General features: G+C 42.6%; 1 protein-coding gene across 1 annotated transcript in view; it reads left to right on the forward strand.

Moving 5' to 3' along the window:
- Positions 1–27,844, forward strand: part of NPLOC4 (NPL4 homolog, ubiquitin recognition factor) — a 1,702,928-nt gene that overhangs the window by 1,452,524 nt on the left and 222,560 nt on the right. The window contains exon 15 of the mRNA XM_044085045.1: positions 17,396–17,512. Coding sequence (XP_043940980.1) covers positions 17,396–17,512 — 117 coding nt within the window. The remainder of the gene's footprint in view (positions 1–17,395; positions 17,513–27,844) is intronic.

Raw genomic sequence — 27,844 nt, forward strand, 5'->3', positions numbered from 1 at the left:
TGATGCCACAGTATAAAGACCAAATGATCAGTTTCAACAATTGGCTAAAGTATTGGTGTCATTCAAAGGGGATCCAGTGTCTGTCAGCCTGGGATGACATGCTCGACAAGCCACGCTGCTTCACTGGGGACGGCTTGCACCTGTCACCCTTAGGCTTTCGTATACTGGCCAAGGTTCTTGCCACCCCCATAGTGCCTTTTTTAGGCAAGGCTCAAAGGACAAACCCACCTCCATAGACAACCCAAAGATAAAAAAACTGAAGGTAATGCTACTCAGTGCCAGAAGTCTAAACCTCAAGATGCACGCACTCGAGACTCTCCTCAGTATGGAGAAAATCGATGTCTGTGCAGTAACAGAAATCTGGTTCAAGGCTCCTGAGAGCACCCCAGCACTACTAGGTTATAACTCATACCATGCGTTTCGGCCCCAAAACTCGGACCGAAGCACAAAAGGAGGGGGAGTATCTATATTCATCAAAGATACCTACACCTCCAGGTTAGTGGCACTGCACGAAGCTTCGGAAACCATCCATGTGCAACTAACAGTGGGCAAAACTGCCTTTCAGTTTGTAGCCTGCTACAGAACACCCTCCCTATTACAGGAACCCCACTTGGCATTCCTGAGAACACTGGAGAATATGAAGGTCTGTCCAAACACTATGTTATTGGGTGACTTCAACTACCCAAACATTGACTGGGAAAACTACTCAAGCCCAAACACCCTCGCCCAATGGTTCATTGAATTTATAAACTCTAACGCAATGGAACAACTGGTCACCACTCCCACAAGAGGGAACAACGTATTGGACCTGGTCATCACCAACATGGGGACTCATGTTCCACACCAGAGGTAAACCCCTTATTGGTAAGATCAGACCATAAACAAATTTCCCTGGACATCCATATCCCGTCCCCACCCCCAGCCAAGGAAATCACTGTAAAGAATTTCTCAAAAGCCAACTTTGCACTTCTCAAGACTGAGGTGGAATCCTTCAAAGCCCCTGGGCCAGAGGATAATACAGCCCAATCTGCAGAATCCTTTACAAATGCATTCTATGAGCACCTGCAGGAATGCATGGATAGTGCTATCCCAAATAAAACCAAGACTCACTCCTCCAAAAACAGGAGACTGGTCTGGTGGACCCCGGCCATAAATAAGCTATACAACAGAAGGAGGAAGCTACTACATGACAGCGCAAAATCCCAAAAAGGGAAGGCATCTCTGATCAGTATTATCAAGAAACTTCGATCCCTCATAAAATCATCAAAGGCCAGTTTCGAAAGAAAAATTGCCCTAGACACTAAAGATAATCACAAGGCCTTCTTTAGTTATGTCAGGAACATGAGCGGAAACTCCCAGATATGCTCTGAATTGTTGCATAACGGTACAAAATATACCGAACCTACAGACCTAGCCAACATCCTGGCAGATAGATTCAGCGCAAACTTCTCCCCCCCTTACCCCCCCAAAGGAGCAAACGCCTATCCCAACTGAATGTAACCTCCCTGACATCACAGATGCACAGGTGAAAGCTGCCCTCTCCAAAGCAAAAAACACAGCATCTATGGGACCGGACGGTGTCCCAGGCTGCGTCTTACACGAGCTCCAAGAAGAACTGAACCCTCACATTAAGTCACTGTTCAAACTTAGCCTTACTACAGGATATGTACCCAAAGAATGGCGTACAGCTACAGTGGTCCCACTCCACAAAGGTGGTGCCACAACGGACCCCGGAAACTATCGCCCCGTAAGCCTGACTAGTCTGGTCTGTAAAGCTATGGAGCGTATTATCATGGAACTCATAAACAAAGACATTGGGAGCCTCCAGACACTGAACCCTACCCAATTCGGCTTTAAGGGCAGATCTTGCCTCTTAAACCTAGTTGATTTCTTTGAAACAGTTACCAAAGCCATAGAGGAGGGCAAGGTAGTCCACACAGCCTACCTGGACCTCGCAAAAGCCTTCGACACAATACCCCACTCTGGCATCATAAATAAGCTTACCAGCTTAAATATCAACCCCTATATCACAAGATGGGTTGCAAACTGGCTCATAGATAGAACCCACATGGTCAGAATCGCAGGTGCCATGTCCATATCCAAACCAGTTACAAGTGGCGTCCCACAGGGCTCAGTTCTGGGACCTCTCTTGTTCGGTATATACTTCTCTGAGGTTCAGGCTAACACGGGGGGATTATGGCTGACAAAGTTCGCAGATGACTGCAAACTGGGGGCCATAATCGAATCTTCAGCTGACACAAGCATCCTCCAAAAGGGTCTCACAGAGACGGATGCTTGGTGCCAGAGCCACGGCCTCAAGTTAAATGCTAAAAAGTGCATAGTCATTCCCTTTGGGAAAAACAAGATGCCCACAAATTACCACATAGGTGGTAATCCATTAAGTACGGAAGAAGTAATTAGAGATTTGGGGACCAACGTAGATAGTAATCTCTCCTTTGATAATCACGTTGCCAAAGTGGTTAGAAAGAACTTCTATATAGCCCACCTTATCACGAAAGGGTTCGCATGTAGATCAAGAGAGGTCATTGTGCCCCTCTACTCATCACTCATCAGGCCCATAATTGAATACAATGCCCCTTTTGGGATGTACCTTACCCGACACCTGCAGCAACTGGAGAGACCCCAAAAGTACCTCACCAAGAGGATCATGGGCTACAAACAGATGTCCTATGCAGCTCGACTAAAGAAACTCCAGCTCTACTCAGTTGCTTACCGCCTACTCAGAAGCGATCTATGCCTGATGTACAAAGCCATGTCAAACCCAGAATTAATGGACATGCTCCACCTCAAAAAAATCCAAGTCCCTTAGAGCTACATGCTCCAGGGACCTAAACCTCAGCACAAAAATAAATAGGACATGCTGGAGGGACAGATTCATTTCCCAGAGGCTCCCCTCACTCTGGAATAGAATCCCAATTCATGTTAGACATAGCCCCTCGCTGACCCTCTTCAAGCGAAATTTGGACGCGTGGATGGGAAATCGCAAATTCACCCCTGGGATCTCTCCTGTGTCCCTGCTAGACAGAGGCACAGTAAACTAATCTTAAAAGGGTACCTTATGTGACCTACTTTACAGAGGCACAGTAGGCTAATCTAATAGGGAGGCGGAAGCCAAATACACTTTGGCTAGGCTTATATATGCCCTAGGGCAGATAGCCAAGTATCTACCTATGAACCTATAGCACAGACTACAAACTTGCTGCAGAGCACTGTACAGTTTGGCCCATACTAATAAGTACTTTTTAACCCCTAAAAATCTAGTTTATAATATTTGCCACACCTCATAAACTTCATAACTTTTCCCCAGGTCTGTTAACAAACATTACCAATAACACCATAGCAAATGTTAGATGGTAAAGATACCTTGGCCCTATATAGATCCTTCATTGACCTTTACCGACCACACAAAGCCATCAATACTACCCTAGCACAGCTCGAACTCTGCTACAAGATATCTTAATTACTACCCTTAGAAGGACAAAAGGCAGTATCAAGGAATGTCCTTACACCAAAACTTGAAACTTGAATATGGCTTACCATAGCTAGTACTGCAGAATGGAAAAAATACTCAAAAGCAAGTTAAGGAAAACAAGATATGTATTCTAGCAGGCACGCACACACGCACATATATATATATATATATATATATATATATACACACACACTCACACACATTATAATCATCTTCAGAAATGTAACTGGTTGGCACTTCATGGTAGAGTCATACTTCTGTTTAGTTCATTCTTATGTAAAATAGTGTTGGTAGACCAATACCCCTTCCACACAGACACGCACTTAAAATCAAAACAATGGGATAGGGAAGAAGACGGGAATAGAAATTGTCACGCTAACTCTCCTGCATCTTTTGTAAACTCACTTCCTCAACTGATCTGGCCTCATCCCGGGGGAGGGTGCTAAATGCAACAGGATATTTTAAAACAAATAACCAAGTTAAAAATAAGTCGATGCCAACTAGGCAATTGCCACGAAGACACTTCATATCACGGTTTAATAACTCATACTATTTAATACATGTATAAGTAAAACTACACGTCTTTCAAATCCAGTAAAATATGCACTTCCAAAATTTCAAACATAAATGACAAAGCACAAATACTTGACGCTTTATTTAAGATATTTGCAAACGTATATATTAAAGACAGATTCTTTCAAAAAGCATTCATTTAAAGCAAGGCTGACAATGTAACACTGAAATTAAAAGAACAACCTACTGTTCTTTGCCCCTAACTAGCAAAACTCTTTTCAGCTGTTACTGGACTATTTCATTAAAACTAGCTGCAGGTGACAGACAGTCTAAGCAGCCAGTGGATATCTCAGAAATAAAATGTCTCCAGCCAATAAGCTCTAATTAGAAGACTGTTTCAACTGCCCTTTAGTTTTTGTGGTTTGGTCGGATGCACTTACCCCTCTTACAGGTACTTTGAGTTCTGAAATGGCTATTTCTTACTGTGACGATAATACTAAAATGATTACTGATTTATGGCTTGATGCATTTCAAAAAACAACTTTAATAAACCATCTTATCAGATGCCCTAAAATTTAATATTAATAAAGCTTGTTCCTGTCTCTGGCAGCCTAACCAGATACCACGCCATCTCTCATACACACAAACACATTCTGCTTACACACTCATTCTCAAATTCAGTCACTCATGCATCGGAAACTCTCTCTCATACACAGTCTTTCCTGCATTCATACGCTTACATCCTGCATTCAAGAGCACACTGTTCTTTCTCTCCTGCATTGCTAACTCTATTGCATTCACGCAAACTCATCATTTCATGCATTCACACAGACATACACACTGCTTGCACGCACAAACTGTACATTTTATCATGTATCGCTCTTGTTCAGGCATAAACATTTCTGCATTAAAAAACGCAAAACATACTGCGTTCATGGCTACATTCACGCACACGCATGCAGACATATAACCAAACACACTCTACAACTATACCCACACAGACATGCTCTCTTACGGTATGTCTGTGAGGATTCCACAACTATGTACCGGTGGGCACCAGGTGAACAGAAGATGGGAAAGGCAATTTGATTTCCGGAAAAAAAAAAGTTATAAATGCTGAAATAGCTTCATTTTTTTTACATTAAAATTATGTAAAATGCAGAGGAGTGAGGGCACTGATTAAGGACACATTGCACTGTGAGAATGCATAGTGGCTATGTGCGAGGCAACGGAAAAAACAATGTAGAGGATTGAGAGCACTATTTTAAGGCATGTTACACTATGGGGAAATGCATACTGGCTATGTGTGAGGCGAAGGAAAGGAAGTAACGTTACAGTAGCATACGGATTTTAAACCGATGAGAGGCATTTTTAGGAGACCGATATCGTACAGCATGAATTTCACAACGAAGGACTACAAATAGATTTGAAGGGTAATGTAAAGTAACATCAGCAGAAAATGAACAGAAAAATAAATTAATGCTTTTGCGGCAGAAATTTATACGCATTATAAATAATTAAAGGAGCTTACCGAAATCTTTAAGCAAAGGGAAAACGTTTCCAAGGGACTTGGCTTGCAGTTTTGCTAGAGAAAAGACTTGATCCGATGCTGTTTTTACTCCAGACTGAAACAGTGGACAGAATAGAGTTCCACAACAAGTTACACTGTAATGTATAATCACTGATAAGGGCTGACCTAGATAATGGTGATGTTACAGTGTGGGAGGATCAGCTGGAGGGGGAACTACTGCTTTGACTGTGTCGAAGGTACGTCAGCAAGGTGGAGACCAATTAGACCAGAAGGAATGCAGTAGCAAAGAACGGGGGATGGGCTTTCCTGCCCTACGCTAGTTAAAGACAGAAATGTACAAGTGACAAACTTCTTCATGCATTTTGGTAATTGCTAATAGCTGGGATCAGTTTATAGGGAAAGAAGATGACTCGTGGTTGAATAAAATTGTGACTGAGCCCTGAGTGTTCCTTTAAGGGCTATGATTGCTGGTACTGTTCTGAGGTGGTTTGCATGACTCTGTTCTCAGAACCTCCCCGATAATGATGACAATGAAATTTTCAAATTACTGTGCAAAAAGTGTGATGAAATGGGTAAGCTGATAAAAAAAAAAAATACACTTTATGGATCGCCGCTCAGCTAGGGTTAAACTGTTTCTGGCGCCATAAAGTCTGCTCTTTAAATTTTCCCTTAAAACTAGCCAGTTTTTTTTAGTTTTAGCACTCTAATCTGTTTCTTTGAGCTCAACACTTGTTCAGAACTCGTTGTAAGCACTAAATAAGCTACAAATTACTACAGCACTCAACTTTCCTCACTTGTCTTGAGGAAAACAGTTTTTAGTACTTAATAAATAAGCACCTATCCAGGCATGTCTAAGGGTCAGCTCCCGGTGTTTTCTCCTGTCTACCTGATGAATCTGGGCATCTTGGGGCAATGCAGCAATTGCCTCATGTACACAGGCAACCCTCTCCTCCTACCACCCAACACTATAACCTGTGAGAGATGCACTTGTATAGCCAAACTGGAAGCAAAGCTCTCTTCCCCCAAGACTGGACTAGACAGTCAAGAGGAGAAGGTACCACACCACACTCATCACATAGTCCCTCAAAACCTACACCACCAAAGCAGACACAGAAACACAAACCACACACCTGCATTTGTGGAGGCTCTCAATAAAAATCTGCTCAAGCAACAGAGGCCTCCAAAGCAAAAATGCAAGCAACCTCCACCCCCAACATGACCCAAGTGACACACAGCCCACAAACTCAGTGTGCCACTCAACCACAGCCCATAAGGCATAACAACGTACCCAACACTCTAGTAATAGGTGACTCTGTAGTCAAGCACACTGATTTTCCACTCACCAGGCTAAACAAGGAGAAAGTTACTGTCAGCTGCCTGTCGGGTGTCAGGATCTGCCACAAAACACATGCACTCAGGTCACTCCACAACAAGTACAAATATGACTGTCATTGTCCATGTTGGTATGAATGACCTAAGACGTACCTCCCTGGACTACATGAAAAGAGACATGGAGGAGCTCTCCGATCTTGTAGCCCAGGCAGGTATGACCCTAGCCCTGAGTAGCATACTGCCATCACCCAGAATGATGCAACAGTATAAGAACAAAATGATTGACTTCAGCAGTTGGCTAAGCTTCTGATGTCATTCTAAGGGGATCCAGTATCTGTCTGCCTGGGATGACATGATCAACAGACCACTATGCTTTGCCAGAGATAGCCTGCACCTGTCTCCTTTGGGATTCCGGATACTGGCTAAGGCTCTTGCCACCCCTATAATGCTTTTTTAGCCAAGGTTCATATGACAAATTCACCACCGTAACAGGTACAAGCAAGCAAAATATGAGGGCAATGCTACTCAATGCTAGAAGTCTAAACCTCAAAATGCATTCACTCGAGGCACTCCTTAAAATGGAGAACATCGACATCTGTGCAGTGACAGAGACCTGGTTCAAGGCTCCAGAATGCACCCCTGCATTACCAGGCTATAATTCATACCACACCTTTTGGCCACCTAACCTGGACCGAAACACTAAAGGTGGAGGTGTGTCCATATTCATTAAGGATATCCACACCTCCATGCTAGTTACTCAGCATAATGCATCCGAGATTATCCACATGCAACTAACTCTGGCCAAGACCACAATCCAAATTGTAACTTGCTACAGATTCCCCACCATGCCCCAGGATTCCCACTCCACATTTCGTGATACACTGGAAAATATTAGGGTACAACCAAACACCCTCATAATGGGCGATTTCAACTACCCCACCATTAACTGAGAAAACTATTCATGTGCCAACTCTTTTGCTCAACGTTTTCTGGAAATCATAAATTCCAATGCCGTGGATCAACTTATCCACATCCCCACCAGGGGCAGCAATATCGTAGACCTGGTCATTATCAACATGGGTGACCTGTTTTCCACACCAGAGGTCAATTCCTCGTTGGTCAGATCTGACCACAAGCTAATCACTATAGACATCCACATCCCGCCCCCACCTCCCATTAGGGAAACCACCGTAAAAAAAATTTCTCCAAAGCCAACTTCACGCTTCTTAAGACAGAAGTGGCAAACTTCACGACACCCGTGCAGACGGACAATAGAGGTACGACTGCTGAATACCACACAAAAGCACTTTATAAGCACTTGCACAAGTGCATGGATCGTGCTATCCCTAACAGAACCAAGATGCTATCCTCCAAAAAAAGGAAGCCAATCTGGTGGTGCCCTGCCATAAACAAACTCTATAACAGAAGAAAGAAACTGTTGCAGAAAAGAGTAAAATCCCATGATTGGAGGAACTCCCTGGTCAGCCTCAGTAAGAAGCTGAGATCCCTCATAAAATCCTCCAAAGCTAGTTGCGAAAACAAAATCACCACTGATTCTAAAGACAGCCACAAAGCTTTCTATAGCCATGTCAAGAATCTCAATGGCAACACTCAGATCTGCTCTGAGTTACAGCACAATGACACTAAATATACAGAACCAACGGATTTTGCCAACATACTGGCAGATAGGTTCAGTGCTAACTTTACCCCTCTCTCACCCCCTAAAGGGCCCATCTCTATACCGGAAGAATGCAAGGTTCCTGTAATCACAGCTGCACAGGTAAAAAAACACACTCTCTGAAGCCAAGAACACAGCATCCATGGGACCTGACAACATCCCAGGCTGCATTCTGCACGAACTACAGAATGAACTAGCACCCCACCTAAGCACCATGTTCAATCATAGCCTCACCTCAGGCTTTGTGCCCACTGAATGGCGCACAGTGACTGTTATCCCACTCCACAAAGGGGGAGCCACCACGGACCCCGGGAACGACCGCCCCATTAGCCTAACGAGCCTGGTCTGCAAGGCCATGGAACGTATCATCATGGAACTTATAAACAAAGACATTGGTAATCTCCAAACTCTGGACCCCACCCAGTTTGGGTTTGTAAAAGGCAGATCATGTCTCTTAAGCCTAACAGACTTCCTTGAAGCAGTCACCAAAGCCGTAGATGAGGGTAAGGTGGTTCACACAGCCTATCTAGATCTCGCCAAGGCTTTTGACACCATCCCCCACTATGGAATTATAGATAAACTCACTAAACTAGGTAGAAATCCCTATATCACAAGATGGGTTGCCATTTGGCTCGCTGACAGAACCCACACTGTGAAAGTAGCAGACTCCAAATCCTACTTCAGACCAGTGACAATTGGAGTACTACAGGGTTCAGTCCTGGGTCCTCTACTGTTTTTTGTCTACTTTTCTGAAGTGCAGGCCAACATAGAAGGTCTTTGGCTAACGAAGTTCGCAGATGACTGCAAACTAGGAGCCATAATCGAAATTCATAACAATGTGGACATCCTACAAAAGGGCCTCACTGAGACAGATGCCTGGTGTCAAAGTTATGGCCTCAAGCTCAATGCCAAAAAGTGCATTGTCATCCCCTGTGGTAAAGTCTATTTAACACCGAAAGTATGATGAGACCTTGGGACACAGGTGGACAGTAGTCTCTCCTTTGATAATCACATCGCCACAGTAGTCAGGAAATCCTTCTACATGGCACACCTCATCACAAAAGTTTTCTCATCCAGGAAAAAAGAGGTCATTGTTCCCCTCTACTCATCACTCATTAGACCCATTATAGAGTACAACGCCCCTTTTGGTATGTACCTCACAAGACATCTACAACAACTGGAAAGGCCACAGAAATACCTCAAAAAGAGGATTACCGGCCTCAAACAGATGCCCTACGCAGACCGTCTCAAAAAACTCCAGCTTTACTCCGTCGCATATCGCCTACTCAGAGGCGATCTCTGCCTAACATACAAAGCTATGTTAAACCCAGAGCTGTTGGACATTCTTCACTTAAAGAAATCCCAATCCCTCTAAGCTACATGCTCTAGGGACCTAAACCTTGTCACTACAATAAACAGAACATGCTGGAGGGATAGATTCCTGACCCAGAGACTTCCCATACTCTGGAATAAACTACCTATCTACATCAAACAAAGCTCCTCAGCATTCTTCAAGAAAAATCTTGATGATTGGATGGGAAATAGGAAATTCACCCCAGGGGTCACCTCTGGGGCTCTGCTCGACAGGGGCACAGGAAAATAATTTTCTTGGGTGGCGGAAGCCAGGGTGCCTCTTTGGCTAGGCTTATATAGGCCCTAGGGCCAATAGCCTAGTACCCACCTATGAAGAGGGGGAATCTCAAGATTTTTCAGAAGGGGTTCTTAATTCTTCATCCAGTTTTGGTAAGGAAGAAAATAAACAGTCTCAACAAAATGCGAGTAAACCGACATCTAAGAAGAAATGGCAAGGATCCAAGAGGAATTCTGTAAACTTCCAAAACCAAGGACAGTCCAGTTAGTCAGAATGACTGAGATTTTGTTCCCCCTTTAAAAGATGCATATTACATTCCTTTTCATCCAGACTTCAAGCATTCCTTAAGGTATCGTGTTTCTGGATCACATTATCAGTTTTCTGCCACAACCATTTGAACTATCCACTGCATCAAAAATTTTCAGAAAGTGTCTATATCCAGTTATAGCTCATTGCAGGCTACAGGATATCCACATGTTCCATATTTAGACGACTTGCTTATGCTTGCAGAGTTTTTCAAGAGTGTCGGGCATCTCTCTCTTGGGTGAGAGATCTGTCACACAAGCTGGGATTCAAAGATAATAGTCAAAAGTTTTTCTTGACTCCTATCACAGGATTGTGTTTCTGGGATGTCAGCTGGACACCACAGTTCAAAGAGCTTTTCAGGAAAAAGTAGGTCTGTATCTATTTCTAGGGATTTCCAGTCTGACTTTGGTCACTGCAAGGGAATACCTAACAATTTTGGGTCTCATAGCTTCTGTGATTTTTATGATACCCCTGTAAGGCTCCACATGAGAAAAATACAGTGGTATCTGAAGTCCCTTTGTTACTAGCGCCAACACACATGGTCTTTTCAGATCCCAGTGCTGAGGTTTGTCAGAAGAGAAAATACTTGATGGAGACAATGGATATACCTAAATCCAGGTCTCCCCTTCTTTCCTCACTGTTCCAAAGCAGACAGTCACCACTGATGGCCTCAGATTTTGATTGGGGATCTGTTTCAAGTGAGATAGAAGAGAAAGTTGTGAGACATCAAGCACAGATGCAAGCACACATTTAAAAGGGATGCTTGCCGTGATCAAACCACTCAACTGTCTGAGTCATCTTTCTTTCCTGGACCTCTTCAAGTTGTTACAGACAGTACCACAGTCTCATGGTGCATAAGCAAGTAGGGAAGCAATCCAGATTGTACTCCCTTTGTAGACTAGCCATGTTAGCTTGGGATATAGCTTCATAGCACAGTCTCACTCTAAAGGTATCCTGCATTCCGTCAGAGCAAAATTTTATGTCAGACAGGTTGAGCAGGACAAGGGCAGACCATCACAAATGGAAACTTGATCAGGAGGTCCTCCAAGATTTGGTCGCTCTGTAGGGAGTTCAGTTAGACCTCTTTGCCTCCTGTCTGAACAATCAGCTGGCAGGATTCTGTTCCAGGACTCCATGCTAGAAGGCCTGAAAAGACAGATGCCTTTTCTTTTCCTTGGACAGGAATGTCCTGTATGCTTTTCCACCGTTTCCGCAAATATTCAGGGTACTTCTGAAGATTCAGGAGGATCTCCAAAGTCCTTGTGGTGACTCCTTTCTGGCCCAGGCAACCATAGTTCTTGCTTTTGGAAGTGGCCAGAGGCAGATACCACAAGCTTCCTCACATACTGAATCTACTCGCACAAGAAAAGGAGGACAGTTTGACACCTTGACAGAAGTCATCTTCAATTGACTGGCTGGATGATAGGGTCTTAATTTCTTTTAGGCACCTGTTTACTAAGGATGTGCTCCAGGTAATAATGGGTGAAAGAAAGCTTACTACTTAGAAGATCATGTATTAGCAAATGGAAAAGGTTTTGTAGTTGGTGCCACTGACATAACCAGCACCCATTCAGGGCTAGTTGTTCTCTGGTTTTACAATGTTTGTGTGAGTTACTAACCTATGGCAGTTCTTACTCCTTTGTGAATATTCATTTATCAGCCATTTCAGCACGTCTGCCCATGGATCCCTCCCTTTCAGTTTAGTCTTCTGTTAAAATGTTTTTATAAGGTATGCTACATAAGAAGCCTCCCAGAAAACTGCTGGCTCCTCCTTGGGAATCTTCATTTTGAGTTAGAAAAGTTAACACTTGCTCCATTTGAACCAGCTCATCTTGCTGACATATGAGGTTCTTAAAGTAGAAAATAGTTTTATTGAGTGCTGTGACCTCTGCAAGAAGAGCATCTGAGTTGCAAGCTGCTATGATGATCTAATTTTTCCACAAAAAGTTTCTTGGAGAGCTAATGCTTCTTTTATGCCTAAAGTGCTATCCAAATTTATTTTAAAACAAACTGTTCCTCTCCCCGTTTTCTTTACTGGACTTAAAATGAGGGAGAAATGATACTCTATACTTTGGTTGTCCACAGGCAACCCTGGGTACTGTCGTTACAGAACTAAATCTTTCAGATCTTATCAGTTTATTTCTTGTGAAGGTAAGAAGGGACAATCTATGTCAAAAAGATTGTTTCCAAATGGTTGTGAGAGGCCTTTTGTTATACTCACCATAACAAAATTATTCCAGACAATGTCAAGTCCCACTCTACCAGGTTCTTTACTTCATTGGTGGCTTTTTGGAAAGGATTGTATTCCAGAAGTATTTAGAAGCTGCTGCTTGGTCTTCTGTATGTATTTTTTTACAAAGCACTATAAGCTTGATTCCTTCTCTTGGCCCAGGTCAAGATTTGCTAGGACCATTCTCCAGGGATCTCCTTTCACCTCCCAAATGTAGTAAGTTAGGGTAATCTAACCAGGTTTAGCTTCATAAGTGTGTTATGCACTTGGGTGAATCCACTGTGTGAGAAAGGAGGTTTCCAAATTGACAATACCTCGAACAAAAATTGTCCGAATGAGCAATGAGTGAATGCACATTGGCATTCGCTCATTGCAGATTCGACATTGTGGGTGCGGTGTGCACTATAGCAGGGATTGGGAAATTAACCCTTACCCCACTGTAGTACGTTTTCGGAGTTAGTATATTAAAATGGGGGGGGTGCAGGGGGGCTTGCCCCCCCCTGCATTACAATGTGTCTTTGACATTGTAGCTCGAAAATCAGGAAATCTGCTGTTCGATTTGCTGATTTTCGAACTACGGAGACTTTTACAGTTTAAAATTTGCACTTTTGGTTTGCACAAAAGCGCGATCGATATTGTCATTTCCGACAGTATGAAGGTGAGCCTCTACCCATATAGGTAATAAGGCTCCTGCAACAGTGTTCAATATTGAGCATAGTACTGTTTTGTAAGCAATTTTACCATAACAGTAGATAAATGAAAGATCACTGCTGCAGTAGCTGCTCCCTTCCTCCATCCACTTTGTTTTTTGGTGTGTATATTTATGCCAGTTGGTGGACATTTATCTTTTGTTCCTAACATTGTCCTTTCAGGGCTCACCTCCCTCTGTCCATTGGCAGGAAAGCTCTGAAGAGCTTGGCGCCCAAACTTATCTTTCAGTCTGCTCAGCTTGAGCTGCCTGACAATTTGGGCGTGCGGAAGGTGCCTGAAGCTTGACAGGATTTAACCCATATAGCTAATGCTACTGCAGCAGTGATCCTTCAAACTTCTGCTATTATGGTGAGTTTACTTGCACTATTTTATCTTTATATATATTTATATTATTTTATTTTATCAGCCACTGTCAAAGCCACTTTCCATAGTGCTGCATATTGCAGACATCTGCAGTAGTGGAAGAGATACAGATAGAACCTGGCATACATTTTACTGACCAGCAAATTGTGGCCCTCTTACTTGTGGATGAGAAGATTGTAAGGTACCTTGTTGAATTTTCACCCATAAGTGGAATTAAGGGCAATGTGTGGTGTTCCCATTCCTGTGGATACCAGGGTATGTATAGTTCTTACCATCTTAGCTGCAGGGACTATTCAACAAACCTAAACGTTAAGAATATCAGACATTAGTCTTACAAATTCTCAACCAGCTCCTTGACATTATGCTGCAGCATTTTGAGAAACATGTCTGGCTCCCTGGGAATGCAGAGGAGAGATCCAACACTATGCAGACATTTCACAATATTGCTTGTTTTAATGAGGTACTAGAATCCATAGATTGTACACACACACGTTGCTGTCAAGGGCCCCAACTGGTCCAGAGGAACTGCCGTACATAAACTGAGGAAGAGCTTTAAAGCCTCCTTCCTGCCAGGTTTGCTGTAATGCACAGGACATTATTTAATGGGCGCTACCTAGGCGGGAACTATGATTCACACATCTGGCACATGTCCAAGCATTACCAAAGTTTCCTGTGAGGGGACATTCCACAGGGTTATCTAGTTGGTAGGTGCACATACATATTACATGTATAGGTCTGTACATGCAGGTAACATGCAAGGAGGGAGGAGGCCATATATAGTAAGTTTTTGTGTGTTGCAGGTGATACCAGATTTCTCTTTGATGCTAGCCCCCAGAACATGACAACAGCAGAAAGAAAAAGTGGAAAGTCAGGTGAGGAATTTGCAATAGTTATACCACAACTAACTGAGGCATAGGGGTGCAGTACATTGCAGCACTGTGAAGATGTAGCATCTGGTCCACATCATTGAGTTAGAGCACATAACAAAGAATAAAATGATGCATGTCTTACCATAGCCAGCTTGTGCAATGCAGATCAGTGACTGGTTATATGCATCAGGCAGCACCATGACCACACGTTTGCTGAGGGGGGTCAATATATAGTCTTCATCACATGCACAGTTGTGGGGGGGGCACGTTGATAAGAGGTTGCAGCACTGTGAGATAAGATTGAGTCATGGGAAGTGAACAAGGAAGCAAATATGGTTGTGGGCTGTCAAAGGACCACATCGCCCAATGGTGCAGTCAAGCTGCCACAACGTGACCATTGGTGTTGTCCATTGCACGTGTTGGGGATTGATGCATGCAGTCTGTGGCAGGGAAGGGATGGACTTAGGGACATTATCATTCAACTTGACAGAGTGTACCATGTGTTGAGCCTGGCAAGCAGTGTTGCCCATAAGCAGGGATGGCAGACTGTGTGCCCATAGGTAACAAGAAAGAGGTAGAATAATGTGTCTGTGTTCATGCAGCCTGATTAGACATCCCAAATGTTGAACTGGAAGAGGGCCATTGCCTATTACCTGGATGATGTCCTTAACTTGAATATGGCAGGCTGTGTATCCACGGGCAAAAGTGATCTGTGGATGACCTCCATCTATCCAGACCCTTCCACTACCAAGGAATTTATGGCCTCTGGAGGCAAACTGGATAGTGATGACCGTGTCTGAGGTGCATGTGGAGGCAACATTTGCCACTAGCAACTTTCAGCAACATTGTCTGCTTGTCTGTCCCTGATGTCAGTGTGCACTTGTACATCATCCCAAAAGCCACAGAGCACACTAACCATCTCCAAACTGCAGCTGATTGTGTCTAGATCACGGTTCTGAACATCTGCTTGTCAATGCTAAATACCTTGGCAATATTAGGGATGTCCGGAATCTCAGTGGCACTGTCTCTCACTGTGTCTGTTCCCTGTGTTGGGCAGCCACACCTCAGACAATAGTATATCTTTCATATGTTGTTTGCATTGGACAAAGATGGAGTCCATGGGAGCGTCATGGGAGAGTCTCAAGTCGAACATGCCCATCATATTCTGGTGAGGCTGTGTTTGCAGCCACTTCCAAATAGAGGCAGAAGCAGGTGAGCTGTCCCATTGTACCATTGCAGGCGGTGTTACTGCATTATTAGATCATGCCTTTGCATTTTGCCATAATTGTCAACTACAGGTGTCTTACTAGTGTTAACCCTTTGTTGCTGTGTTATGCTGGACCATCTGCCAGTGGGACATATGAAACCAGGAGCATCCATGACACCATTGTCTACACACATGTATGCCCCTTTAACCCCTTTTGGCGTACATTGTACTACACCATTAAATGTAGCTATTGCATATTTTGATAGACATCATGTGGGTTACAGCAGTTGTGGACCAGAGATGTTTGGCAAGGCAGATAAGTAAGTGGGCCGTGGTCAGTCACTTGCCTTCAGTAGTGTGTACTGTGCTGTAGAGTAATGGGCATTATTAACTTGCTGCATCCCTGAGTGTCGTAGCCCATTTCTCACATCCAAGCTGCCCACAGTTTTAAGGGGCTGACTTCCCTTTCTGGAAAGTGAGACCAAAAACTCTCTGACCTCATAAGTGATGTATAGTGTTTCCAACTACAGTTGTTTCAATGGTGTCTGTGATATAAGCTATTTGCAACTAAAGTGGTATCATTTTGTATCTTTTTCATTTATATAAATATAAGGTTGCCTTTGTCGTATGTGAAAATTTAATAAAGATGTTTGGAGGGGAAAAAAATCTCTTTGACCTCATTGAGCTACTTCATTGTTGTTATTCAACCCCCTGCAGTGGACTTGTCTGATGCAATATCCATTGCCTTTTCCTTTTTATGCAGTATTGTATCTGAAGTATCATCTCTGTAACCCAGCTGCTATGTGAATTCCTCGAATAGTTCATCAGAAATTGATCTATTTTTATTAATAAATATGTGCTTGTGTGTGTGTTCATGGGTGTATACTAGGCTAATGACCACTAGGGCCTTTATAACCCTAGTTGTGCAACGCTAATGTGTCCCACAAGTTATATGTTTTAGATGTTTATATAGGGGTGATTGTTGGTTACGACATGATTTGCTGACTGCCTTTGTCCTTCAGAGACATGAGCGCCAGAGCAAGGGTAAATTTTCAATTTCCCATCCAGTGGTTCAAGTTATGCTTAAATAGGGACTTTTTTTCACATGGATGAGGAGCCTGTTCCAGAGAAAGGGAATTCTCTGAGATCTATATCTACCTCTCCAACATGTCCTATTTACATTGCAAGCAAAATTTAGGTCTTTAGGTCTAGTAGTTCTGATGTGGTTTTGCAGATGTCAAAAAGGTTCATCAGACCAGGGTCTAGGGATGCCTTGTATGCCAGGCATAGATCACCTGTCAGTAGTCTGTAATAGAGCAGGTACAAAGATGGGGCTTTGAGGCAGTCTGATCAGAACATTATGTTTATGCCGTTTATTCTTTTTGTAAAGAACCTTGAGGATGTTCCAGTTGCAGTATGTTTGTTCAGGTACATGCCAAAGAGGGCATTACACTCAGTGATGGGTATGAGTGTTCATTGAAGATTTTAGTAACGGTCAGTCAGCTACTTGGGAGGGTAATCGTCTTGCTCAAGCATTTCTAATTGTTTTCAAACATTTGTATATTTTACAGGACTTCCACAGTTTAGCAACCTACTTGTCTCAGAATAAATCATCTGTTTTTCTGGATGTTATCTCAGATTTTCATCTACTTATCTACCTTGTGACTAATGAAGTCATGCCTCTTGGGGTAAGAAGTACTCTACTTTTAAAACTTACCTTCTGTTTTGCGATGATGCAATAAAGATATTAATTGTTTTTTAATAGCTTATTTGAGCCAATGCAGTCTTAAGTTAAATCTGTTATTTCATTTTACAGATTTCATCAAAGTCCTACAGTTTACAGTTCAGTGATCTGGAATGCTGACAATTTGTAATTTCTGTAATTGTTTTCATGCTGTATTTGTTGTATCTACTGTTTACAGGTGTTTGTGTATGTTTCAGGACTTACACAGTTTAGCAACCTACTTGTATCACAGTAAATTCTCCATTTTTCTGCTCCCTTTTGCCAAACTGCATATGCAGAAACTTCAGTGGTACCGCAAGTCACTTCGGCTTCAGCATTGCCACTCTCTGGAATTCAGAGTGCTTCTCCTTCCTTGTCTGAAGCAGGAATTCGAGTTGTGGATTTAGCATCCTACCATCTACCCAGGCCTGCCCTTTCAGTCTCTGGTTCCTTCTCAAAAACTGTTCACCAGTGACTCATACATGGGGCGGGGGGCTTCCTGTGGTCACCTGAAATTTCAAAGTCTGTGGTCCCCCATCAGACCATAATATTAAATAGATGAGAGTTCTGATAATAGCCCTTTAGGCTTTTTACCTCATGCTTTCTCCAGGCCCTCTGAAGGTTTACACAATCAACACCACAGTGATGCTGTACGTTAACAAGCAGGGGGGCACAAAGTCTCACCTTCTTTGCAGGCGGGCTCTTCAGGCCTGGGATGTGGCAATCGGTTTATCAGCTAACTCTTCAGGTAATGTATATTCGTTCAGAGCATAGTCTATTGGCAGACTTTTTGAGCAGGTCCAAAACACAGACTCATGAACGGATGCTTCACAGAGATATGTTTCTGGACATAGTTCATTGCTGGGGTACTCCTCGGGTAGATCTTTTTGCCTCCCTTCTCAACAGACAGCTCCCTTATTTCTCTTCCAGAGTGCCATGCCGTCTGGTGTGGAAGATGGATGCCCTTTCTTTTCCTTTGAAGGGGATGTTTCTCTATGCCTTCCCTCCTCTTCCTCTACTTCGAGTCCTGCAGAAGATTCAGCTGGACTTCCCAGAAATCTTGCTAGTGACTCCCTTTTGGTCAAGACAGCACTGGTTCCCCACTCTTAATGCTCTAGCCATGAGCAGTCACCAGATGTTACTTTACTGATGTACCTCCTCACACAGCACAAGGGGTCTCTCATCAATCCTCACTTGTCCACTCTTCAGCTGAGACTGTGGGTCATAGGGTTTTGATCCCTTTCAGGCACCTCTTTTATGAAGATGTGCTCAGGGTTTTACAGGAGGTAAGGAAACCCTCAGCCAGAAAATCTTGTATGTCCAAATGGGAAAGATTTTCTGTCTGGTGCCATGCTCGTAACCAGGACCCTTTTTCAGTGGGGGGGCCCTCTGGCCTCTCTTATTTGTGTGAGTTGCTCCAGTCTGTCCTGACCTATTCTGTGAAGGGTTATTTGTCAGCCATTTCTACTTGTCTGTTATCAAATCCTCCTTTAGCTTCTCATTTTGAGGTCAAACAATTTCTTAAAGACATCCTGTATATTAGTTATCTGAGGAAATCCAAGGAAACCTATTGCTTCTCCTCGGGACCTTAATTCTGTTCTAGAAAAATTGACTTGTGCTCCTTTTGAGCCTGCAGATTCTGCTTCTTTAAAGCATTGTACCTGGAAGACTATCTTGTTGCTGGCTCTTACTTCTGCTTGGAGGAGGGCCATTCCTTCTTTTTTTGGTTTCTCAAAAGGACAGGGTGTCCCTTCATACTAATCCTTTTATGCCCAAGGTAGTGAATCAGTGAGTGCAACTCCATTCCTATTTCCCTTCACCTCAGTCTGATAGTGAGAGGGTCTTGCATACCTTGGATTTGCACAGACAGCTCTGGTACTGTTTGGTTAAAAATAAGACTATTCATAAGACTGATCAGCTTTTGTTTCCATTCATCCCAGGACATTGGGTTTAGCTGTTTCTAAGCAAACCATTTCCTCCTGGTTATCCAAGGCCATTTCCTTTTGTTATTCTTTTCATGGCAAATCTCTTTCTACTTCTGTTAGAGCTCATTCCACTATGGCTGTTGCCTCTTCTAGTGCTTTCTTCAAGGGGCTGGACACCAATTTCCATCCTTAAAGCTGCTACTTGGTCTTCAGTGCAGACATTTTCTAAGCATTCTCAAGTTGAATACGCTTTCTAGGGCCAGAGCAGGTTTTGTTAGAACCACTTTATGATTTTGTTGATGGCTCTTATTAACCTTCTACCTCCTTTTCTGTTTCTTGAGCTTTTTTACTCTCCCTTCTATGAATAATACTGCAACAGTGATACAGAAAGACACATAGTACAGTTCTGTAAAATCTTACCATAACAGTAGATGTCCTTTTCTTCACTGTTGTAGTATTCATTCCCTCCCTCCAACCTCCTCTTTTGTTCTGTTTTTTGTTTTAGATTTTCTTCTGGCTGAGGGTTTCACCTCTCTCCTGATTTTTTTCCTTCTGGATGTGCATGGACTCCTTTGTCCTATGGAGACTGTTCTCTTCTGGGGCAATTCATTTCTGGGTAATTGCATCCGTATGTCCCTTTAATGCCCTATGTTATGTCTGGGAAGCATGTGTGAGACGTACGGTGCATACAAGATCATTGGGCTTTAGTATACTGCCCTGGGTGAGAGATGTGAATACTGCAACAGTGAAGAGAAGCACGTCTACTGTTTTATGGTAAGATTTTACACAACTGTACTTTTGTACCAGAAAGTATTGTATAAGAGGATCAACAGACTGAATTAAATCCTGAGCCAGACCCAGTAAACAAAAGTTATGTAATCACCATGACTGCATCTGTGTTGTCCATTTTCATTCTTCCTCAACTAATGGGTCTCTGATGTGACCTCAGATCCTGCTCTGTCGCTTTTACTAGACTCACAGATCCAGCTGTCGAGCTCCTACCTTTACCCGTAATGCCCCCGTATCCTGGCATACCTCCGATGGAGTTTGCTGCCCCAACACTAACATATATATGACATCACATCATTATGAAAAGGTATGATAGAGGCATACAGGAAGGCTGGAGCCCAAACAGGGAACAAGTAGGTTACGAAAGGGTCATCCCTTAGGTCTCACTAGGAAGAGAGGGAAGGGGGGGGTTGAAGGGTGGAAACTTGAGGAGGAATGAAAATGGACAATAAGTCTACTTTGGGTATAAAGATACCTGTATAAACACTTCCAGGCAAAGATCCTAAATCTTCCAGACTTTGTTGCAGATTTGGGAGGTATACATATATCCTCCCATTGTACTTATCCAGTCTCTCTTCCCAATCCTTTATGAGCTCCTCTGATTGATTCTTATAATTATCATGCAATATTTTATATGTTTTACTAATTATTCATTTTTTTAACAGCAGCTTCTGTTGTAGATTCTATTAAAAACTCCATCAGTGCTGGCCTTTCATTCAGGAGCTCCCATTTTCTGCCTCTTTGCCTATACTCTGTTATCAATCCTTGATAGGGAAGGCAGTCTCTAACCTGCAGTCCAAATAAATTCTTGGTCTCTTCCCATTCTATTACCTTTCCCTTTCTAGTTATTTGCTCCCAATACCTTGGTTCCTTTGCCATTTTTCTCCAGCAAATTCCTGCCCCCTCTTCCCTGTTATCTGTATCCCTGACCACAATCATCCCTAGTGGCAAAATCTCTTTTCTCCATTCTCGTGCTGGTTTGGTTCTTAGAATACTCCCTGCTATTTTATGAATATAATACTCTGTATGATTTTTGTTGTCCTACTTAAGAGTTTGCATTCAAAATCCCAATCTTTCCTTATTTCTTGAGCTTCCTCCCTGTATCAGCATCATTCCTTTATAGTTTTCTGTTTGTGCTGTGTATAAGAGCCTTAACTGTGTTGCTCTAAAATACCCCCTTAAATTGGGTAATCTTAGTCCACCTTGTGCTTTGAAAGAATATCCCACTTGACCCTTGCTGTCTTCCCTTCCCAGATAAAATCCTTCAACTTGTTTTTAATTGCTATCCACAACTTCTCTTCTGGCTGATAAAAATATGCCTGACCAGTGTACAAGACTAAAGGGACTAAAAACATTTTAATACCTTGTATATTAGTATCCATATAACAAAGCTTCCAGTTTCTCAATTTTTGTATTATCTTCTGCTTAGTCTCTATCCACATGTCCTTAGCTGCCACAACAGAGTCATTTATAATCCATACTCCTAAGTACTTCATTTTATCATGTCCCCATAAATATAGATATTGTTGGACCAATTAATGTGTGGGTGCATAATTTACCGCTGTTGCATTTGTTTTAGCTTCATTTTCTATCCCGAGAAGATTTGAAACTGTCTTAAAATATTTCACAACAATGTAATCTCCCTTTCTGGTTTTGTTGTGTACAAAATATCATCTGCAAATAGAGCCAGCTTTTCCTGACTACCATACCAATTATATGCTTGAATTAATGAGTCCCTTATTTTCTTTGCCAAAGTATAATGTAAACAACAAAGGGGAAAGCAGACAACCCTGCCTGGTTCCTGTATTCCAGCAGAAATTATCAGAGAGGACCCCATTCACTTTAATTTGCACCTCCAATCCCTCATATATTCTTCTAATCAACCTTATAATTGTATCAGAGAAAGCAAATGCTTCCATTGGCCCTGCTCATGAAGTCCCAGTCTACTCTGTCAAATGCTATCTGTGCATCAAGACCCACCAATGAAAGTGGTATTTCCTTACATTCTGCTTCCCTCTGGATCACCAGTGTTCTGTTAATATTATTAAATGTTTGCCTCCCCTCCACAAAACCACACTGATTCAGATCTTTCAATTTTGGTATCACTTTTGCCATTCTTTTAGCCATTATAGATTATAAACACTTTATAATCATGGTTGAGCATTGAAATGGGCCTGTATGAAGCTGGATCTGATGGATCCTTACTCTCGTTAGGTGTTACCATTAACCACCACCTTCTTCCAGGATGCTGGTACTTCTGCAAGGTTTTGTTTAACAGTATTTTAAGAGGAGATCTTTAACAGGGTTTCCCTCCTAACTTCCAAAATTCCACAGGAATACCATCTCTTCCTGGGGACTTTCCTGTAGATTGGTTATACATAGCCATTTTTATCTCATGCCTTCCTATCGTAACTATTAGTTATTGAGCCTCATCTACCTCTAGCCTTGGCATATTTAATTCTTCCATAAACATTTCCATTTGTACTTTTCCTGATTTCCATATTTCTCTGCTTTATGCAAACTTTCATAAAATTACTGAAATATTTCTAATACTTCTACAGGGTCTCTTGTTATATTCCTTGTTATAGGCTCCCTAAGCTTTGTGACAGCCCTTTCCACTTTCTGCTGCCTAAGTTGTTGTGCTGAAAGTTTTTATGCTCTAGAATGATCAGAAAACAGTTGCTTAACAGCAATCTTTCTAAACTCATGCATAATATTAAGGTAATCCCTTATTTTCTGTTTAGCATTCTGCAGTTGCTCCATTTCTTGTTCTGAGAGATTCTCCTTATTTTGCAATATTTTAACATTTGTCAGCCTCTCTAAATAATTCTTGTTACTGTTCTTGTGGTGGTGTTACCACATCTCCCTTTTATTTCCACCCTAGTTTTAAACTCCACTTTAACTTTATCCCACTCCCTGGCTATGTTTTCAGAAGAAAACTCTATATTCTCTAGTAGCTCCTGAATTAATTCCAAAACCCATTCCTTGAATTCCTCTCTTTTCAGCTGATAGGTGGGAAAGCACCAGTGTCTCATTTTTATTTCATTACCTTGTATTTTTATTTTAGTTATTATTGGCGCTTGATCTGAAATAGTTATTGGGTGCGTTTCAAGACCTTTAATTAAATGCACGTGTTCCTGTGAGGTATACAATCTATCTAGCCTAGCCCAGTTCTTGTATCTTGGTGAGTAATATGTAAATTCACTCAGAACTTCTAGTACTGAATTCACCGCTTCCATGACAAATATTTTCATAAATTTCTTCAAAGATCTACCCTCCTTTGTTGTATTTTCCCTTCTAGGCCCTCCCAGACACATCTTCACTGTTGCAAATCAAATTCCAGTCTCCACCTATAAGTAATATTCCTTGCTGAAAGCTGATTATTTCTCCAAGAATTTTCTTGAGCTCCATTATAGCAGTTTTAGGAGGGGGGTGCAAATGCATGCCAGTGTAATCCTTCTTTCTAGCCAGTAGCCCCTTAGTACTATGCATCTTCCATTATTATCTTTTTTTTGGTCTTCTGTCACTGTTGGAGTTCATCTTGCAGTTAATATAAGTACTCCTCTTTTCCTTTGCCCCAGATATTCTGCTGAATAACCATCTTGAAAACCTTTCTTTATCAAATTCAGATGTTCATTTTTTTCCAGGTGTGTCTCCTGTAGCATAGCTATTTGCAGTCTACATTTTTAAATATAGTTCACTACTATTTCTTTTTATATATTTATCTGTAAGAAAATTCAGATGAAAGACATTACAGAAAGCATCATTGTCTTATGTAGTTATTACCACCTTTTATGCATAACTGCTTTTTTTTATTAAATGTCTCACTCCAACTTTTATGTTATATGTATATACTGTTCGGCAGGTTGGTCTTTTATACAGTTGTTTCTTGTCATAGCCATTTGCACTTACGCCACATCTTACATAACTTTTTAAGTTGTCCTATCCTGCCTTCATTCTTTTCTGATGGGTTCAGAACCGATCCTCTGTTCCGACTCGGTCATTTACCAAAGCTAGAGGTCTTCAACTAGCTCATGGCTTATTCTCTATCCCGTCATACCGTAGTGCCTTCCCCAGGTCTTGTTTGTCACTGAAACAGATTGGGTGATTCTTCTAGCTCTGGCTAAGTGGAAAACATTTTTTTATTTATATTTCTCTAGTTTTTACATTACTAAGTGTATCTTTACTAGTATAATTAGTGAATACTTCAAACATGCTTATTAGATGGCGTTTTGACTTGTTTTATTAGTGTGTGTTGTTCACTTTTTCTGGGTGCTTTTTATTTAGGCCTAACTAGTTCCCTGTCTCGTTTTTGTAGTAGTTTAAATTCATTCTACTGTTTGCCTTTAGAGTGCTTTGCATTAGCAAAATAGTTAAAAAATATATATTTCTGTTAATCTGTAGATGAGCTTTTCAGTGTGTATGTGTCATAGTTTGGTTAGTAAAGCAGTCATAATTTCATTATATCTTAGAGGTGTGTTTTTTCTGTAGTTCGTTTCTGTCTAAGCTAGCTCGTTTTTTTTTTTGTTTGTTTTTTATTAGAAAGCAGTTGACCCTGTTTTATTTAGTGGGCTCTTCCTTTCCTGGTGTGATTGTTGTTAATTATATTTTTCCGATATCACTTGAATAGAGGTGGTGGTGGTATTGTACTTACCTTTAAAATTGTATACTTTCCCTATCAAGCTAGCTCATTTAAATTAGAGAGTTGCAGACCCTGTTGTTTCAGGGCTATTCTTCTTCTTTTGACTAATTGTTGGTTATTGCAGCTTTGTACAATGTCTAAACAAGGTAAAGAGGTTAAACCTTCTGGATTTAAGAAGTGCCCTAAGTGCAATGAAAAGATGTCCATCACCAATGGCCACACTTAATGTATTTACTACATGGGGGGCAGTTCACTTACAGGACAACAAGAGGAAGAACAAACTAATCTTAAAAGGACTGGTGAAATCTTCTTTTGCAGAGGTCTTGGAACAGGGTCAAAGCCTTCCAAAGAAGCCCATTTCTCCAACACAAAAATCAGACGACTACAAAAAGTTCAAAAAGGTCATCCTCTCCTGCTTCAGTGGGTTCGGAGCCATTGAAAAAGTCAGCGAAGAGGTCACCGACAATTTCCAAATCTGTTGGGTCCGAGAGACCGCCCACCTCAGTTCCACTGACATCGGAACAGTTGGTTTTCCAAGTGAGGAGGCGGTCCCCTGATCTGGAGTCAGTATCTCCTATATTAAGGTCGCCCTTTTTTTACAGACCACAGAATCCCCAGCTCCCTCCTCTCAATCCAGTAGAAACCTTTCCGACTATGACATGGATCGTGTGGTACAGAGACTCTTGGGGGCATCGGCGCTGGCAAAACTCTTGTTGGAACCCACCAGACCTGTCCCTTCAACATCAGTTCCTCCTCAGATCCGAGTCACGGGTTCAGAGCCGGAATGCACGGAGCTGATAGTGGTGGAACTGTCGGAGCCAAAACCTGCTCCAGGACTGACTGCTCCGACTACCTCGGTGCCGTCCAAGGGGTCTAGGAGCCGACATTCTCTAGTCGGGTCCAGGGAGGAGAGTCGGGCTGAGATTTTTTCGGCTCTGATTTTGCCTCTCTGGGCCTCGGCACGTGTGTGTTTGACTCCTTTCTCGACTTCGGAGCCGACCCCAGTGGTGCCGGGGGGGGGGGGCTTCTGGATCTTTGGGCCCAGGGGTTTCCTAAGATCATGGGCGGGAGACTTTCGAGAATATGAGGAGAGCACTGTCCCCACAGGCAGCCCCACTCTCAAGTCCAGCCATTCCTCCCCCAAAGGCACGGATGTGCATCTTGGCACAACCGGTTCCACACAAACGTAGACACCCAGAGTCTCAGGATGCCCCAGCGGGCCAACCCTTCTCTTCCAAAACCTCTTTGGAATGCACTTCTGCAGAGATCCCTCGAAAGTGATTACGCAAGAGGAAGCATTTGGACTCCCCACAGAAGTCATTCACGTCTGAGACAGACCTCGATGACTAAGAAGGGTCCCCATGGTCACCCTCTGAGGATGTCTCCTTTGCGGACATCCTAGAGATCCTTAAACAGAGTGGTGGGTGGAAGCCCATCACCCCTTCTGATGAGTCTGTTTACCTGAAGTGTTTCAGGTCTTGCCTTCCACTGCTTGGGTGTCTCTGCCTTTCGATGAACTCATGGAACTAGTTTGTCGAAAGGCGTGGGAGCCTCCAGACACAGTGGAGCCTGTCCCTAGGAGGCCAAAATAAATTTATCACTTCCCTGGAAGATAAAACTTTTCTGACTAAAGGTGTCCCGTTAGATGCTATGGTGGTGGTGGCAGCCACCAAGAAAGAGTCGTCAGAAACATCCACATCTGTTCATCCCCCAAACAAAGACTCGTGCACGATGGGCAGATATGAAAAGCACATGTTTTCTTCAGTGACCTTTACACTCGAGTCCCTGAATTACCTTACCCATTTCACTAGATTACAGAGATCTCCTGAAGGAGCTTGGAGATGCTCTCCAGGATTCAGTAGCTACGGGGATAGCAGATAAGGTATCGTCCCAGCTCTCCACCCTTAATTCAGTAATGAACACATCCATGAGGCTCGTTTCCTATGTGGCCGATGGAGCGAGTAGGTCAGCGGGTTCAGGAATTGCCCTTAGGAAACATTCCTGGATGTACTTGTATAACTTTGTGGAACCCTTCAAGTCATCCTTTATTAACACCCCTTTTGATGGCTCATCCATGTTCAGGCCTAAAGTCAAAGCAACACTAACAAGGTATGAACAGAAAAGAAAAACTCTCTTTCTGCCATCGGAGTCTGTTTTTCCACTCCTCCTAGACCCTGTCCTAAGGGTCAGAATGGGGGAAAGGTATGGTTTTGAAAATCCCAGAGAGCTTTAAGGCACATGTGGTGAACCTTCCTCCAGTGGCAGAGGAGGAGGTAATAATGGAAGACGCCGGCCACGTGGCAGAAGGGGTCCACAGAACCAGGGTGACAGAGAATCCTTCTTTGGTAAGCCCTTTCAAGGCTCCTCGCTTATCCTTGTACCCAGACGCCTAGATAAAAATAACAAAAGACAAGTGGGTACAAAGTATCATATCCAGAGGTTACTCCATACCCTTTTCCATGTCCACTCCACAGATCAAAAACATTCCGGATGTTCCACCCATTCACAGGAAACGAGCAACCCTAGAGATAAAAAAAGTTGATAGAAAAGTGTCTCATCTAACCGGTCCCCGCAGACCAAACAGGATCCGGGACTTAAGGTTCTTTCTAGTTCCAAAGAAAACAGGGGACTGGAGACCCATACTGGATCTCAGCAGACTGAACAAATCTGTAAAAAAGACAAAGTTCAGGATGGTAACATTGCAGTTGATACTTCTCTTTCTGGGAAAAGGCAATTGGATGCGCTGTATAGATCTCCAGGATGCTTACTAACATAAAAATGGACAAGCCATCTAGGAGTCATCTGCGCTTTCAATTTCGAGCTCTGCCTTTTGGTCTCACTACAGCCCCCCAGAGTGTTCACCAAATACATGACAGTGGTTACGGCTCACCTGAGATGTTCAGGATTCTGAGTGTTTCCATACTTAGACGACTGGCTCCTA

The sequence above is a fragment of the Protopterus annectens genome, chromosome 10.part0 (genome assembly GCF_019279795.1).
Source record: "Protopterus annectens isolate FY-2018-M chromosome 10.part0, PAN1.0, whole genome shotgun sequence".
Lineage (NCBI taxonomy): Eukaryota > Metazoa > Chordata > Ceratodontiformes > Protopteridae > Protopterus > Protopterus annectens.